The sequence below is a fragment of the Piliocolobus tephrosceles genome, chromosome 1 (genome assembly GCF_002776525.5).
Source record: "Piliocolobus tephrosceles isolate RC106 chromosome 1, ASM277652v3, whole genome shotgun sequence".
NCBI classification, from domain to species: domain Eukaryota; kingdom Metazoa; phylum Chordata; class Mammalia; order Primates; family Cercopithecidae; genus Piliocolobus; species Piliocolobus tephrosceles.
Genome location: NC_045434.1, coordinates 26,294,909 through 26,310,935, shown reverse-complemented (window position 1 = coordinate 26,310,935; position 16,027 = coordinate 26,294,909). Strand labels below are relative to the sequence as shown.

General features: G+C 41.1%; 1 protein-coding gene across 4 annotated transcripts in view; it reads left to right on the top strand.

Moving 5' to 3' along the window:
• The window catches only part of SELP (selectin P), a 42,106-nt gene that overhangs the window by 9,300 nt on the left and 16,779 nt on the right, over nt 1-16,027 (top strand). For 3 of the 4 annotated variants that reach the window (XM_023207120.3, XM_023207118.2, XM_023207122.2), the window contains exons 2-9: nt 1,621-1,711; nt 3,421-3,807; nt 7,124-7,231; nt 7,705-7,890; nt 8,420-8,605; nt 9,150-9,335; nt 11,094-11,279; nt 13,663-13,848. In XM_023207120.3, coding sequence (XP_023062888.2) covers nt 1,621-1,711; nt 3,421-3,807; nt 7,124-7,231; nt 7,705-7,890; nt 8,420-8,605; nt 9,150-9,335; nt 11,094-11,279; nt 13,663-13,848 — 1,516 coding nt within the window. The remainder of the gene's footprint in view (nt 1-1,620; nt 1,712-3,420; nt 3,808-7,123; nt 7,232-7,704; nt 7,891-8,419; nt 8,606-9,149; nt 9,336-11,093; nt 11,280-13,662; nt 13,849-16,027) is intronic. The other variant, XM_023207121.2, reaches the window with a different exon arrangement.

The window sequence follows — 16,027 nt, the reverse complement described above, 5'->3', positions numbered from 1 at the left end:
ACACACACACACACACACACACACACAAAACCCCACACTGTCCCATGCACCCTACATCATCTGTCACTGGGGCGTGACACAGGAACACACACACAACTGCACACCGTTCCATGCACACTACATCATCTATCACTGGGTCTAGACACACGAAGACAAACATAACCCCGCAGCAAATTGTCACAGACCAAATTGTGGTCTATAGCAATGTGGGATTTCTTTACAGGAGAGATTTTAGGTAGCAGTCTGACTTGGATAGTGACAAAACTGCAAATGCACTGTTTTTATGTCGATGGTAATGTTGGAGTGGCTTTGGAGGGGAACCAATGTAGCAGCTAAACTTAGTCATGTCACACACTCTACCATCCACAACAGCAATGCAGCGTGGATTTAGAAGGCTGGAGGTTAATGAAGGTTAAAAAAAAAAAAAAAAAAAGTAGAGTGGAAAGAGCTCTTGTTTCAAAGTCAGGCTCTGCTACTGTCATTCTGAATGTGTTATTTAGATGCTCCAAGCTTCAGTATTTTCAGGTGCAACATGAGGAAGTTGGGGAAGATAAGCATCACTAGAACTCAGTTGATATATCCAGGACCAATTTATCCAATAGGTACAGTAGACTTTTTTTTTTTTTTTTTTTGAGAAGGAGACTCACACTGTTGCCCAGGGTGGAGTGCAGTGGTGTGATCTCCACTCACTGCAACCTCCGCTTCCCCGGTTCAAGTGATTCTCCTGCCTCCACCTCCTGAGTAGCTGGGATTACAGGCACTCACCACCACATCTGGCTAATTTTTAAAAAATGTACTTTTAGTAGAGACAGGGTTTCACTATGTTGGCCAGGCTGGTCTTGAACTCCTGACCTCATGATCCACCCACCTCATCCTCCCAAAGTGCTGGGATTACAAGCATGAGCCACTGCCTCCAACCCCAAAAACATTTAAAAAATATTCATAGATTTGATGAAAGCCCAACAGAAAAGACTTCATGAGAAATAATAATTGCTATAGATCCAAGGGGAATAAGTTTACTGCATATATTAAGAAATATTAAATATATACATACATATGTATATTAAACATTGAATAGTATTGTAGATGTGTGCAGAAATGAAAAAGCAAGAAGATAAAACAAAGATCAATAATACAAAATAGATGGCAGAGCATAACACAATTATTTGATGCTCTGGACCTCAAAGTATAGGTTAGACATTATTTGTGTGGGTCAGGAAGTTCTCATGTGACTTTCTATTATTCTTGGATATGACATACCACTTCTTAAAACGATTGTTTTATAATAATAATTACAGCCATATTAATGTGTTTAGCTTTCTTCCATACACATTAAAAATATATCTTAAAATACAAATATTGGTGGCACAAGCTACTCAATAAATATTTGTTGAGTGAATGAAGAAATGAACTCTGTCCCCAGCCTTGCTACAGTGTCCATCCAGGGTAGAACTTAGAAGCAGGGCAATGAGAAGCAAGAAGGAAGCAGAGGGCTTGAACCACTCTTCCAATGGAAATTGGCGCAATTATACTTCAACATAATGATTGTTAACTAGAATTATTTTTGGCCATGTTGGTGGTGTATGGATAGTAAAAGAAAGTTTTCTCTTCTTGTTTCAGGCCAGCTGCCAAAAAGCCATCTTGTATCAGAGATTCCGGAGAGTGGTCTTTGGAATTGCCCGACTCCTTTGCTTCAGTGTCCTGATCTCTGGTAAACTTGATGCTAACTTTTTCCTTAGCCCCAAGTAATTAGGGTAGAGCCCAGAGCCATGTGTGAGAACTTTACGGATTGTAGCCAGATGATTTGAGGCATGGGAAAACTGTCCAAGTGCCGACTGCTGGAAGACAAATGTATCCAACACCATCATATTGGTAGAAAGGGCACAGCAAAGAACTTAAAATGATATATCCAGGACCAATTTCTCCATTAGGCATAGTAGACACAGACCCACACAATTTTTAGAGACCCACAAACATGTTTGAATGTCTTTTAGAATTATTTTATTTGAAATCAAAGAAAATGTTTTAATATATAGTGATATATTCATCTTTGTACCAGCGCAGTTGCAACATAGAATTTTTAATATGTTAGCATGGAGAAAGAAGCCTACATAGGTAAAGTTGCCTAGTCTACGAAAGTCATAACACAGCCCTGGCTATATCAGAATGAAGTTTTTAAGGCAAAACAATGTCCTGGAAATGTCAGCAAGGGAGGTACAAGCATGACTAACCCTCATGCGCAGCAGAGAAGAGGGTTGGATAGAAACAAGCCTCTAAATAAACAGGAAACAAACCCATTTCCAGGCCTGATTGCTTGCTTTGTACACCTCTTCATGCAGGAACTGGCCTCTCCTGCCCCGGGTGGATGGTAACAGGCTACGGTAACAGTACTGTAGTACCTTTATACTTTTGAAAGGCACATTCTTTATTTCATTTGGTATCAAAAACACTTGTGAAAAAGGGCTGTTTTGAGCCCTGTGTTAATAAGTGAGTATGCAGACATGGAGGAAGTAGAGTAGTTAACGAAAGAGAAACAGCCAAGAAGAAGGGAATGACTGTAAGACTGCAGATCAGGATATCTGATTTCCCACCCTGGCTCTGCCACAGACCTACTGTGTTTCACTCATTCAACACATATTTATTGAAGGCCTGTTAAGTGCTAAACTCTAGGCTCAGTGCTAAGGATCCAAAGCTAAAAACAAAACCCCATTGGAGATTTACAACCTGGCAGATGTAGGCTGTATCATAGAAACAGACATTACCATACATGGCAATGAGGGCAATGGAGGCAGGGATGAGGTGCTGTGGGAGCCTGGAGGAAGGAACACAGAGTCCATCTGGAAAAGCCACGGAGAGTAGGGGGAGTGAAGTTTACCAGACATAAGAAGAGAGAACAGCCAGGATAGCGGGGAGAACATGTGCAAATTCAAGGAAGTAGGAATTCTGTTTTTCTGAGAAAGTAAATATGGTGGGCAATGAGCCTGGACCAACTGGTAGGCTCCAGGTCATAAAGCATGTTGTTTTCCACGTGAAAAGGTAGAGCCTGCCCTTAAGACATTTTCGTGTCATTTAATCTGAGCTTGGGCAAATTACTTATATCTCCTTCTTTTATAAAAGGACAGGAGTAAATTAGATGACTTCCAGGGTCCCTCCCAACTTTGATATCTTATGATTCCAAATCTTTAACATCAAGGATCCTCAGAAGATGACATTTTCCTATTCTGACTTCATTCACACTTTTAAGCGAAAGGTGGGAACCATTCTTTTTCCTTCAAACAACTACATTAGACAGAAACTAGTCATGTTTTGGGTATTCATGTTCTGGTCAGAAACACATCTGACTATGCAGAGGCATACTTGGGGTCACAGCTTCTTTTTGGTGAGGGTTGCTAACCTGGCACACACTCTCCTTTACTCTAGAACTAACACACCACAAAGAAGTGGCAGCATGGACTTATCATTACAGCACAAAAGCATACTCATGGAATATTTCCCGCAAATACTGCCAGAATCGCTACACAGACTTAGTGGCCATCCAGAATAAAAAGGAAATTGATTACCTCAATGAGGTCCTACCCTACTACAGCTCCTACTACTGGATTGGGATCCGAAAGAGCAATAAGACATGGACCTGGGTGGGAACCAAAAAGGCTCTCACTAAAGAGGCTGAGAACTGGGCTGATAATGAACCTAACAACAAAAGGAACAATGAGGACTGCGTGGAGATCTACATCAAGAGTCCGTCAGCCCCTGGCAAGTGGAATGATGAGCACTGCTTGAAGAAAAAGCACGCGTTGTGTTACACAGGTAGGGCCTTCTCTACTTTGAAACTTTTCTGTTTAAAAAAACCTGCCTTCTCTGGTTGGCCAACGTAACCACCGAGTTAACACAAAGGTACAAAGGCAGGGCATGAAATCAAGGGTTGAACTGTTAGTCAGTCAGCATGATTGAGCACCTTGACGAATATAAGATCAGAATTAGAGAAAACTGGCTGCTTAAAACTAGAGGGAAATTTTAGTATCATCCAGCTCACCTGTCTCATCTTATAACTGATGACAAGGACACTCACGAGGTTTTAGTTTCTCAAGGCCATGGAGAAGGACAGAAACAAAGTGAGGACCAGAAACCAGTCTCCCAAATTTTAGGTCTAGAGCTTTTGTTCACCCCTGTGCCTTGTATAAGAGAGAGTATAAATTGGAAGGGAATTTAGCCCAGCCCCTAGGTGACACAGCTGTAGCTAATGCCTACTGAACGTCAGTGTGCTTCAGGCATTGTGTTATTAGTTTATTTAGTTCATGTGTCATTTGTTCATTTAATGTTAGTCACATTTAGTCCTCATGACAACTCCATCAATCATTTTTCTATTACTCTTACTTTTGCTGATGAGGGAAAGGCTCAGAGCTATTAAGTAATCTGCCCAAGTTTCTAAGCTAGTTAATGGTGGAGCCAGTTTCATACTCATGCTGATTCCAAAGTTGGTGTTTTTTAGCCATATAAACTACCACATTCTTTGCTCTACATTTTTATGAAGCAATTTGAGAATATAACCAAGGATTGTAAATGCTTTACAGTTTCTCTTCAAGAACAACATACCTTTAGATCCATTGAACTTTGGTGGGAGGGTAGTGGTGGGGAGTGGGGAGGAAAGGAAAGAAGTAATTGAAGGTAAAATACTTCGAGTGTATTTTAATTCTCAACTTTCCCAGTACCAGAGTAAGCAGACATTCCTGAAAGCTTGGTCTTTCTCTAGTCATGAGCCTAATGTCAGAGCTGATTCCTTCTTTCTGACATTGCTTCCCTGTCTAGAGGGGCCGGTCCTGTCCTTTGTAGCACATGAACACTGTGCCTAAGGATGGTATGGACTGCCCTGAGCAGAAAGGTTCTAAGTACTCTGAAGTTTCTTCGATAAATCATCTGCCATACATATTCTGAATTCTTTAGATTTTAAACACATCTCCCTCAGAAGCCCTCAACAGTACATGTATGGAACAGAATACATAGAATAAAGAAAACCTTCTACATTTTCCGTCTTCTCCCCAAGCCTCCTAGCTGAGGCAAAACATATCCATGAATGCATTATCATATAATCAGATCTATTTTATAAACAATGCATTTATATATAAATAAATTGGTTAATGACCATATATTCATGGATCAGGATGGACATTACCAGGATATTAGCTCATCCTACTGCTCTCCCAGTTAGCTCTCTACCCCTTTCTGGGCTATGCCTCCCTAGAATTATCTCTTATCAGATAACCTAGACTGCCACTAGCTGTTTCAATATGCCACTACTTCCCCTTCTCACCCAGCCTTCAAGATCCATTTCTGCAAGACAGTCTTCCTCAATAAAGCTTACCAAAAAAATTGCAAGATAGAAACAAGATTGAAAATTACTGGCATAAATGATGCCACTCCTCTAACTCGTAACAGTGGTAGACATCACTAATTAATACAACTTTACCTGAACACAGATGGGTTTTATCTCCACCAACACAGTACTCTAAGCAGCCACTCCCATTGATGTCATTTTGCCATCTAAGATGTAAAGGATGTAGAGAAGCATCAGTTATCCACGGGAGATGAGAAATATATATACTGTAATATGAAATTAAGTTTGTTGGAATAATTCTCTTCATGTCAGTAATTATTAGACCTCAGAGCAGGCTATCAAATAAAGATTTATTCATTGAACCATCATGAATAAATCATCTTCTCCTTAGAGATCCAAAGGAATAGACAAATTGCTAACCTGTCTATTCAGGAAACCCTGAAATGGGATAGAATACAGAATATTGTCTCTTTTTTTTCCCCTGGAGTTCTGAGATCCCAAGGAAGCTATAATTGGGGAAACATTTGTATGCTCCAAGAACATAGGGCAGGCAGGGGTTGCTACTGTAAGGCATTAAGACATTGGTAGGGTTAAGGTCAGGGAGCAAGGTGAATAGGATGTGGACCAAACCTGTATCTATCTAACTGCTATTGCCTCCTACATATTCTCTTTATTTGAACCCTTCCCAGTGTCTCAGTGCAGCTTCACCAAATTCACTGACTGCCATAGAAACTTCTTCCTACAGAGCCTTGCTTGGTTTATAGAATTTTAGTATCTCAGAATTGAGAGGAAACATAGAGATCATGTAGCACAGCATATCCACATATGACATGTGGATATCCTTTTGTAATATACTTCCAAGTGAACCAGCATGTGGACAGGGCTTAAGGAAGAGGAAATAATCACCAGAAAACAGTTCAGCCACAGACCTTGCCCCAAATATGACCTCATTAACAAAAACATTCTCAGTGCTTTCAAAGTATTAATTCTAATACTAATTCTCATCAAGTGCACATACCCTCAAATACTTTCTTGCAGGAAGGAAACCCTGGCCCTTCTCTGCTCTGTCACCTGAGTAGCACTGTCTTGGTGAGGAGGACATGGCAGGTCAGCCATAGTCAGTACTATCTTGGCCTGCTGTATTTAGACTCATGAAACATCACCTCATAAGATTATTTATCGTTTACCATGAGTAGGTCTTAAATATCTCATTTGGCTCCTCTGTTTCTCCACTGTAGGATTCTGGACATAGATTTGAAGCAAATGAAAGGTGAAAGGGTCTGTGCCCTAACCCTGGGCAAGCTGAGCTCAGAGAAGTAACTTGCCTAAGGTCACACAGCAAGTAGGCAGCGGAGCCAGGATTCATATCATACCTGTGTGACCCCACGCCCCACATCTGGTGCCTAACCTCAATGCTGTAATATGTGACATTGGGGCTTCCATAATAAAACAATGCTTGGTTTGAAAACCACAACCCATTTTGTACCACATAGTTTCTCTGTCCACACGTCTGTCAGTGGCTCCATTTGTCCCTCTGTGTCCACACAGTGGGATACCCTCCTTAGGAAACACTAAATGCCAGTATGAAATGGGAGCCATGCAATACTCCAGCAGACCCCTACAATGCTTTTCACAGGGAACATGTTGGCTCTCTAGAAGATACTGTGGTTCTCTCTTGTCTGGCTAGCTCAGTCCTACCTGAGAGGGGATGAGTCTATGGTCAAAATGAGAATTCAGCCTTTCCTCTCATCGGTGAATGTTCATGACTCTGACCTTTCCATATCTATGCAGCCTCCTGCCAGGACATGTCCTGCAGCAAACAAGGAGAGTGCCTCGAGACCATCGGGAACTACACCTGCTCCTGTTACCCTGGATTCTATGGGCCAGAATGTGAATATGGTGAGGCTTCTATTTTGTTGATATTATTTTGGTTTTATGCTAGAGATGATGCCAAGAAGTAAATAAACCATGCTGAAGGCTCTCCAGTGAGAATAGGATGGTACCAACCCCCCTCTATCATCTGTCTTCTCCACTCAGTGTCCCTAGACATGCACTCTTGATAAAAACATTTTATTCTTGGGAGAAAACATTGACTCCTAAATTTCAAAAAAGAAAAGGGAAAGGGAGAAGAAGCAAAACCAACAGAACACTTTCAGGCTAATTTTACTTGTTTGAAGTAAAAATTTGTGAAAGAATGACTATTTCCCAAGATGCAGCCAATACAAAGAGACCAAATAGAGATGGATAGCTTGGGTTAGAAGTTTAGAAAATTAGCATTAAGAGGGTTACATAAGTAGTTACAGCTTTCAGCAAACCTGACATTGCTGTTAATTCTACATGGACAATAAAAATCACTATTTTGTCTTCTGCAGTGAGAGAGTGTGGAGAACTTGAGCTCCCTCAACACGTGCTTATGAACTGCAGCCACCCTCTGGGAAACTTCTCTTTTAACTCGCAGTGCAGCTTCCACTGCGCTGACGGGTACCAAGTAAATGGGCCCAGCAAGCTGGAATGCTTGGCTTCTGGCATCTGGACACATAAGCCTCCGCAGTGTTTAGGTATGTAGACCTTATTCTTTTTATCCTCACTGACATAGAATTTTTGGGGAGAAGAGGATGGAATGAGCTTTCTTCATTAAAAAATGCGAGCTATAATGACCATCTATGTTAGATGGAAAATTCTGGTTATCACTGTTAACTGTCAACCAGAGTAACAAAAATTTCGATTTTCATGGTATTTTTTATGGGTAGAGTGACTTAGTCAGTTTAATTGTTGATTCTCAGGCCAAAACATTACAAAGGGACCCCTCCCCTTTCCCTTTGTTAATTATAAAGTAAACAGAGTACAATGATGAGGACTTAGGGGTTAAGTATTATTAATTTGATAATTTTACCTAACCTCTCTACACAAAAAACAAGGGTGTTTGGATCTTTCCAAACAGCTATTGAAAATACCATTTAACCATTCTAGTACATCACCCTGCCTGCCACTTTGGGAAGGTGTGACTGCTGCAGAATTTGAAGGCTTCCAAGGTGATGGACAAAATCTGTCCAAGGATCCACCCTATTATTCTGTGGTTGTTTTTAGCTGTCCAGTGCCCACCCCTGAAGATTCCTGAAAGAGGAAACATGACCTGCCTTCATTCTGCAAAAGCATTCCAGCATCAGTCTAGCTGCAACTTCAGTTGTGAAGAGGGATTTGCATTAGTTGGACCAGAAGTGGTGCAATGCACAGCGTCTGGGGTATGGACAGCCCCAGCTCCAGTGTGTAAAGGTGAGTTTCAGGTAGTTGGGATGTATAATGTCCATTGCACCCAGTCCTCACTTAGTGCATAGATGAAACTGACCAGCTTATGGAGAAGCTGGCCTGAATTGCCAAAATTTAATTCTCTTCCTACCTGCCAATCAGCTAGATTGGGTTCATCTGAGATGAGAAAGTAAAAAAAAAATTCCTCTTTCCCCAAACTCACAACCGCAGGCAGTTTCAGAATGGCCTGATTCACAATTTCCACATAAGATCAGAAAGGGTGGCCTCTACATCTGTAAGTGGACACTAGAAGACCTACTGAGACAGGTTTATAGAAGTATAGGAGATAGAGGACATTAAGAATACAGCTTGGAGGAATCTTTGTTTTTAACAGACTCAGATCACCCTGGGAACTGGTAATCCAAGTCTGGACAAACATCATTAGGGTTTCTTGACCTTCGCATCTTGCTAGCTCCACCTCCATTTCAGAGGTTTGTCCACCATTGCTCTCTATCTGTGGCTTTTCTCCTTTCTCAGTACCTTTCTCTTTATCCTTGGTTATTGTCTCCAGCTGTGCAGTGTCAGCACCTGGAAGCCCCCAGCGAAGGAACCATGGACTGTGTTCATCCACTCGCTGCTTTTGCATATGGCTCCAACTGTAAATTTGAGTGCCAGCCCGGCTACAGAGTGAGGGGCTTGGACACGCTGCGCTGCGTTGGCTCTGGACACTGGTCTGCACCCTTGCCAACTTGTGAGGGTAGGATTTTTCCCTAGCAACCTCCATTCTGTCCAAGAAGGAATCATGGCATGGTAGAGAGGCCAAGGGCTCTTAGTGTCAGGGTGATCTCTTCTAAGTTCTTGCACTGGAGCAAGCTCTTCAACCTCCAGGAACCATGGTTTTCTCATCTGTGAAATGGAACTGAGAATTGCAAGGTGCTTGTGAGGATTAAGTACAATTAAATAGTATACAATTAAAAGTATACAATTAAATAGCATGTATAAAGTACCTAGCATAGAGCTTCTGCTCTACTGATATATCCGAGGTATAGGACCATGTCCTATACTTGAGAGGGAGTTGGGAGCAGTGGCTAAGGTGGCTAAAAAGAGTGATTCCCTATGTAGTCTTTGAAGGTAGCTTTTGACAAAGAAGCAAAGGAAGGAAAACTGCATTGAAAAAGAGTGTGTGATGCAATCCCAGGCATTTACACAATTCCACCAAAGTGAATTCTGTGCAATTGCCTCACACCCCAGTTTATAAGGCGGACAGTGGTAATGGGAGAATAGGAAATTTATGACGGATTAGTGAATTCCCAGACCTAGATTACAAGCCCAACCCTGCTACTACCTAGTACTTAACACTTCTGAACCTCACTTTTCTTTCCTATAAGGTAAGAGAGAAGAGAGAAGCACTAGAGGAATTTTTTTTTTTTTTTTTTGAGACAGAATCTCTCTGTCGCCCAGGCTGAAGTGCAGTGGCCTGATCTCAGCTCACTGCAACCTCTGCCTCCCAGGTTCAAGCGATTCTCCTGCCTCAGCCTCCCAAGTAGCTAGGATTACAGGCAAATTTTTGTATTTTTAATAGAGACTAGGGTTTCACCATGTTGGCCAGGCTGGTCTCAAACTCCTGACCTCAAGTGATTCATTCACATCAGCCTCTCAAAATGCTGGGATTACAGGCGTGAGCCATTGTGCCCAGCCAGATTTTTGGTTCTTAAATGCTCTGATTCTGTAAAAACCAGAAGTCAAGGCCCAGAGCAAAGAGGTGGTCTTTATACTTTGAAAAGCCTCAAGAATAGCCTGGAGATAAAATGCTTTATCAAGGAGGAGCATGAGGAAACCAATCTTTATCAGAACTGAGGTCACTCAGGGCTTAATTGTGCTCAGGAATTCACTTTGGCTGTACTCACTTGGCAACTGAAGTCTGATTAGGATGACATCCTGTGTTCTAGAGACAAAGTCCGGTCGGGATCATTTCAAAGGACTAGGTAACAGTGTCAACAATAAGCTATACTAGTCCAGCTTTTTCCTACAAGTCCAGCGTTTTCCTGTATATACTCTTTTCAGATTCAATTTCACAGATAATGTCAATATTTAATGAGCACTTTCAATATACAAAACACTCTGCTCAGCTCCGGAATAAAACTACGAATGACTGAGCCCAACCTCGAGGAGACCATGGTATGATGGGGAAGAATGACAATCGTGTATGAACAGCACAAGAACAGAGGCTATGGGAGCACACTGCAGGGGCTCCTACCCTTGGTTAAGGTGGGAAGGGAGGGCTTTCTAAGGAAAGGGAAGTGTAAGCTGAGACCTGAAGGGCAGGTGAGAGTGAGCCAGGCAAAGAGGAGCATGCTAAGGTGTTCCAGGCAGTCTCTCTTTTGGAAAATGGAGGTTTTAGGGTTCTGAACATACTGAAAGTGTGGACAGGAAAGATGTAGCATCCAGGAATTTCTTCTGAGGAAGAACCCGGCCCTTCCATTACCCAGCTTTAGAAGGTACCTTTTCCACTTAGCTATTTCGTGTGAGTCGCTGGAGAGTCCCATCCACGGAAGCATGGATTGCGCTCCATCCTTGAGAGCGTTTCAGTATGATACCAACTGCAGCTTCCGCTGTGCTGAAGGTTTCATGCTGAGAGGAGCTGATATAGTTCGGTGTGATAACTTGGGACAGTGGACAGCGCCAGCCCCAGTCTGTCAAGGTACTGTAACAGTGGTAATGTTTTTCTGTGTGTCTCAACTCATTAGAGGCATCAGCATCTGCACTGAGCATTGGCATGCCTTTTTTTATCAGATATTCACTGAGAACCTACTATGTGCCATGTCGTTTGTGCTTGGGACCAGAGATGAGATGAAATGGTGAGCGAAGTCAGTCTTAGGCACAACATGTCCACTATAGTATAATCAAGGTGAGGGTTGCACTGATTGACACATATAGGGTGCATTGGAATGAAGAAGATGGGACTTGGGGGAAGAAATCATGCACGAGGAATAGCATGGGGAGGAAGGGTAATGGACAAGTTGTTTAGTTCAGTCCTGTCACTTCCTGTCCTTAAGCTAGTGGTTTAGACTCTCTGAGGCTTAGTATCTTCTGTAAAATTGGGCTACTATTATCTGCTTTACCTACCCGCCTCACTAGTAGTTGTGAATTAATGTGTGTAAATGCAACTTTAAAACTCTTGTAAGATTTATAGGGAAAATGAATATGATGATATGTTACCTTATAAATCATATGTCTATGGTCTGATTTGACAAAATGATCCTCTTTCAATATGTTAGGTTTCTAATAGTTTGCTCTTATACTAAGGCACTCACGTGGGGGTGGGGTGGTTCACAGAATTATTATTTTTTTATGAGGAGTACCTCACACTAAAGTCATGTTCCAGAAGTATAATATTGACATTTTGTGTTTTCATTTACTGAGATCTCTGAGCAATTTATGTGACTCCCCTGGGTCTAAGTATACCTTGATTTTAAAATGAGGCAGTGGTTTGAAAGCAGGTCTTGAAGAGATGTTTGTGCACCCATGTTCATAGCAGCATTAATCATAACAGTTAAAATGTGGAAGCAACGAAAATGCCCATCAATAGGTGAATGGATAAGTGAAAAGTATTCCACATACTTAGAATGGAATATTATTCAACCTTAAAAAGGAAGTAAATTCTGACATATACTACAAACATGAATGAACCTTGAAGACATTATGCTAAGTGAAATAAGCCATTACCAAAGGACAAATACTGTATGATTCCACTCATATGAGGAACTTAGAGGGGTCAAAGTTACAGAGACACAAAGTAGAATGGTGGTTGCCAAGGGCTCAGGGGGAGAGGGAAATAGGAAATTGTGGTTTAAATGGATATTGAGTTTCAGTTTGAGATGATGAAAAGAGTTTTAGAGATGGATAGTGGTGATGGTGGCACAATAATATGAATGTACCTAATACCACTGAGCTGTACACTTAATGTTGGTGACAAGGTAACTGGTAAATTAAATTTCATGCTATGTAAATTTTACTGTAATAAAAAAATTGAAAAGCAAAAAATTAAAAAATAAAAAAAAAAAGAAGGCAATAGAATAGATGGCTGTGTACCATGATGCTGAGACCTAGTCTGACTTATGGAATGTATTGTATATGTCATCTGGGAGAAAAAGACACAATGAACTCTTTGACACACTTAAAAGGGATCATAAGGGATTATTCAAGCCAATGTTGTCTCCAGGAAGGTAAATGTCTAATCAAGTAAAGATAGTTGGATATTCTCTTAAGTATCCAGAGATGTGGTCTCAGTAACTCCCTTCACAGGCCTTCTGAATGTTTACCACTCCTGAACTCAGAGTCTGCATGTGATGCAAAGCCTTAATGATATTATCACTATCTATTACTACTGCTGCTACTATTACCACTGCAACTAATAATAGTAACTAATGTTCATTGAGCACTTTCCATGATCTCAGTCTAACCCTGTGAGGTAGTTACAATTATTACTACCATTTTAAAGACGGGAAGAGACAATACATGGAATACTTGTGCTCTCTTCATATATGGTTATTTATTTTACATCTTTGAGATCACGGTGTATATTACAATTTTTATTCTGCTTCTTTATTTAACATCATACATTGAGACTTCTCTCCTATCTATCATGTTAAAGTATATTATTTTTAGTGACCTTTAACATTTTTTTCATGGATCCACCATCATTAATTTTCCACCCCCAATTAATGGCATTTGTGTTTGTTTTCAATATTCCGCTCTTACAAATAATGTCGTCATAAAAATCTCTGAATAGACTTTTTGGTATGCATCGTGATTACACACTTAGCATAAATTCTTGGGTCCAAAAGCATTATAGCTTAAATATTATTGATACATGTTGCCAAGATGCTTTACAAAGGTTTAGCATTTCCTACTAAAATCCTTCATGTGCCATTATAATTAAATGACACTTTTTCTTGTCTTCTATGTTAAACAAGCCCAATTCAGGAATCCCTGTTTTTGACACTAGAAAGAATTAATGGCTCAAAAATCAATGAGTACATGTGTATTACTGTTTCTTTATTCCTTACTTCCTCACCCCTTAGCTTTGCAGTGCCAGGATCTCCCAGTTCCAAATGGGGCTCAGATGAACTGCTCCCACCCCTTTGGTGCCTTTAGGTACCAGTCAGTCTGCAGCTTCACCTGCAATGAAGACTTACTCCTGGTGGGAGCGAGTGTGCTACAGTGCTTGGCTACTGGAAACTGGAATTCTGTTCCTCCAGAATGCCGAGGTAAGAATATATTCTTTCTAACATCCTGGAAATCAGTTGTAGGCAGTATTTTCAAAGGCTGGATTTTAGAGATGACAACTGTAAGATCCACCTTGAAATGGACTGGAAAATGAATAAATACTGTCACTCATCGTCTTGTCCTGTAACCCAAGGATCCCAAATGCAAATGCCTCTGGGGGCTAGGCAGATAACACAAGTGTCAGGATGTCTGGCCATAGGCAGTAGGGCATGGCCCTTGCTAAGTCTTTGTCAGGGTCTTTACCCAGACCTGAAGGCTCCTGTCACAAACCAGGTGAACTCTTCTTACCTGGCCAAAAATGGTATCTGGAAAGAAGACCAAGTGGGAAAAAAATTGATTCAGCGTCGTTGCCCCAAGGCTGGTCTGGCACTTCTAGGGACCACAGGGCATAATGGTAAAATGGGACGGGCAGAATTTATAAGTACCCAGTTGCAAACACTCCAAGATCTGTATAAAATTGGAGAAATATACTTAGACTAAGGTGAAGAGTGATAGAAAAAAGAGAAAAACTAATCTGTGTACTGGAGGTTACAGGATTCTCAGAAGAAAGAAATGTATGGATTCAGTATAAACATTCTATCTGCATTGTACTTGATATATACATTTATATATTTATACAATGTATAAATATATAATGTATATATATTTATATAATGTGTATAAATATATATATTTATATGATGTATATATATTTATATGACGTATAAATATATATATTTATATATAGATATATATTTTTTGAGACGGAGTCTCACTCTGTCACCCAGGCTGGAGTGCAATGGCACAATCTCGGCCCACTGCAGCCTCTGCCTTCTGGGTTCAAGCAATTCTCCTGTCTCAGCTTCCCGAGTAGCTGGGACTACAGGTGCCCGCCACCATGCCCAGCTAATTTTTGTATTTTTGGTAGAGATGAGGTTTCACCATGTTGGCTAGGCTGGTCTCGAACTCCTGAGCTCAGGTGATCCGCCTGCCTCGGCCTCCCAGAGTGCTGGGATTACAGGCGTGAGCCCCCGTGCCCGGGCTTGCACTTGCTCTTTAACAAGCCAGTGTGCTCTGTCAGTGTTGCGACATCTTGTATGAACGGAACCGGTTCTAGTCATCCATGTTTGTGGCTATTGAAGGATAGATGTATATTTTTTATATTCCCCAATCTTTTTCCCCCCAATGTATCCAACTCCTTAGTTAACTTTTGTAGAAAAGGCTGCTTTTTAAATGCAAGATTTTCATTTATAAAAAATCTGCAGAAATATAATAAAGACATGAAAAAAAATCCTCTTAAATACTCCTACCCTAAAATAGACACTGTTAGGCTTCTGGTATGAATACTTCCAATATTTTCTCCATCTACTTTTCCCCCTATGCAATTAATATTTTTATGATGTATATACAATTTTAACAAGTTAATTGGGTAAAAGACTAGACAGTTCTACATTATTTGCCATACCTTTCACTTTGTGTATACTTTCAACGTTTGAGTGAAAGCAGGCAGATACACATTTTTTATGAAAAGGAAACCACTCACTATTCAGGTCACACAAAAGCATAAACACGTACACATACACACACACACCCCACTGTTAAGCTAAGTCAACAGTAAATGAATGAATGAATAAATGAACAAACAAATACACAGCAGAATTAAATGTCCTTCATCCCCAGGCATCAGAGAGGATGGTAAGCCCCTAGACTTAGGGTTGGGTGCACCTTCAGAGCTGGGTCTGGAGAGAACAGGGCGGGGCTGTGACCTTGCCCCTTAAATGCTCATCCTGGCCACGTTGAAGTCTGGACCCATCACAAAGTCCACACAACTTTGGGGAAGTTGTGGGAAGAACTGGGAATCCCTGAGGACAGTGATCACAGTGACTGAAACTCTTCCAGGCAAGCCTGGGTGGTGCAGGGCACAGATTACAGTTCATTGCTCCATACTGTCCTGCCTCTGGGTGTTTCACAGCAAGGAGGTTGCCACTCACCACAGCTTCCTGTGACCTTCCAGTTCCCTTCTGCTTTTAGTTCTTTGTTTACTCTGAACTTTCTCCTCTTGTTGCAGGGTGCACATCAAGTGAAATACCCAAATGTGGGCTGAGCAGGAAGGTACCATGCGGTGTGCAATCCACTAGCTGTTGTAATTCTTATCAGACAATTTCCCTTTTTAATGTCCTC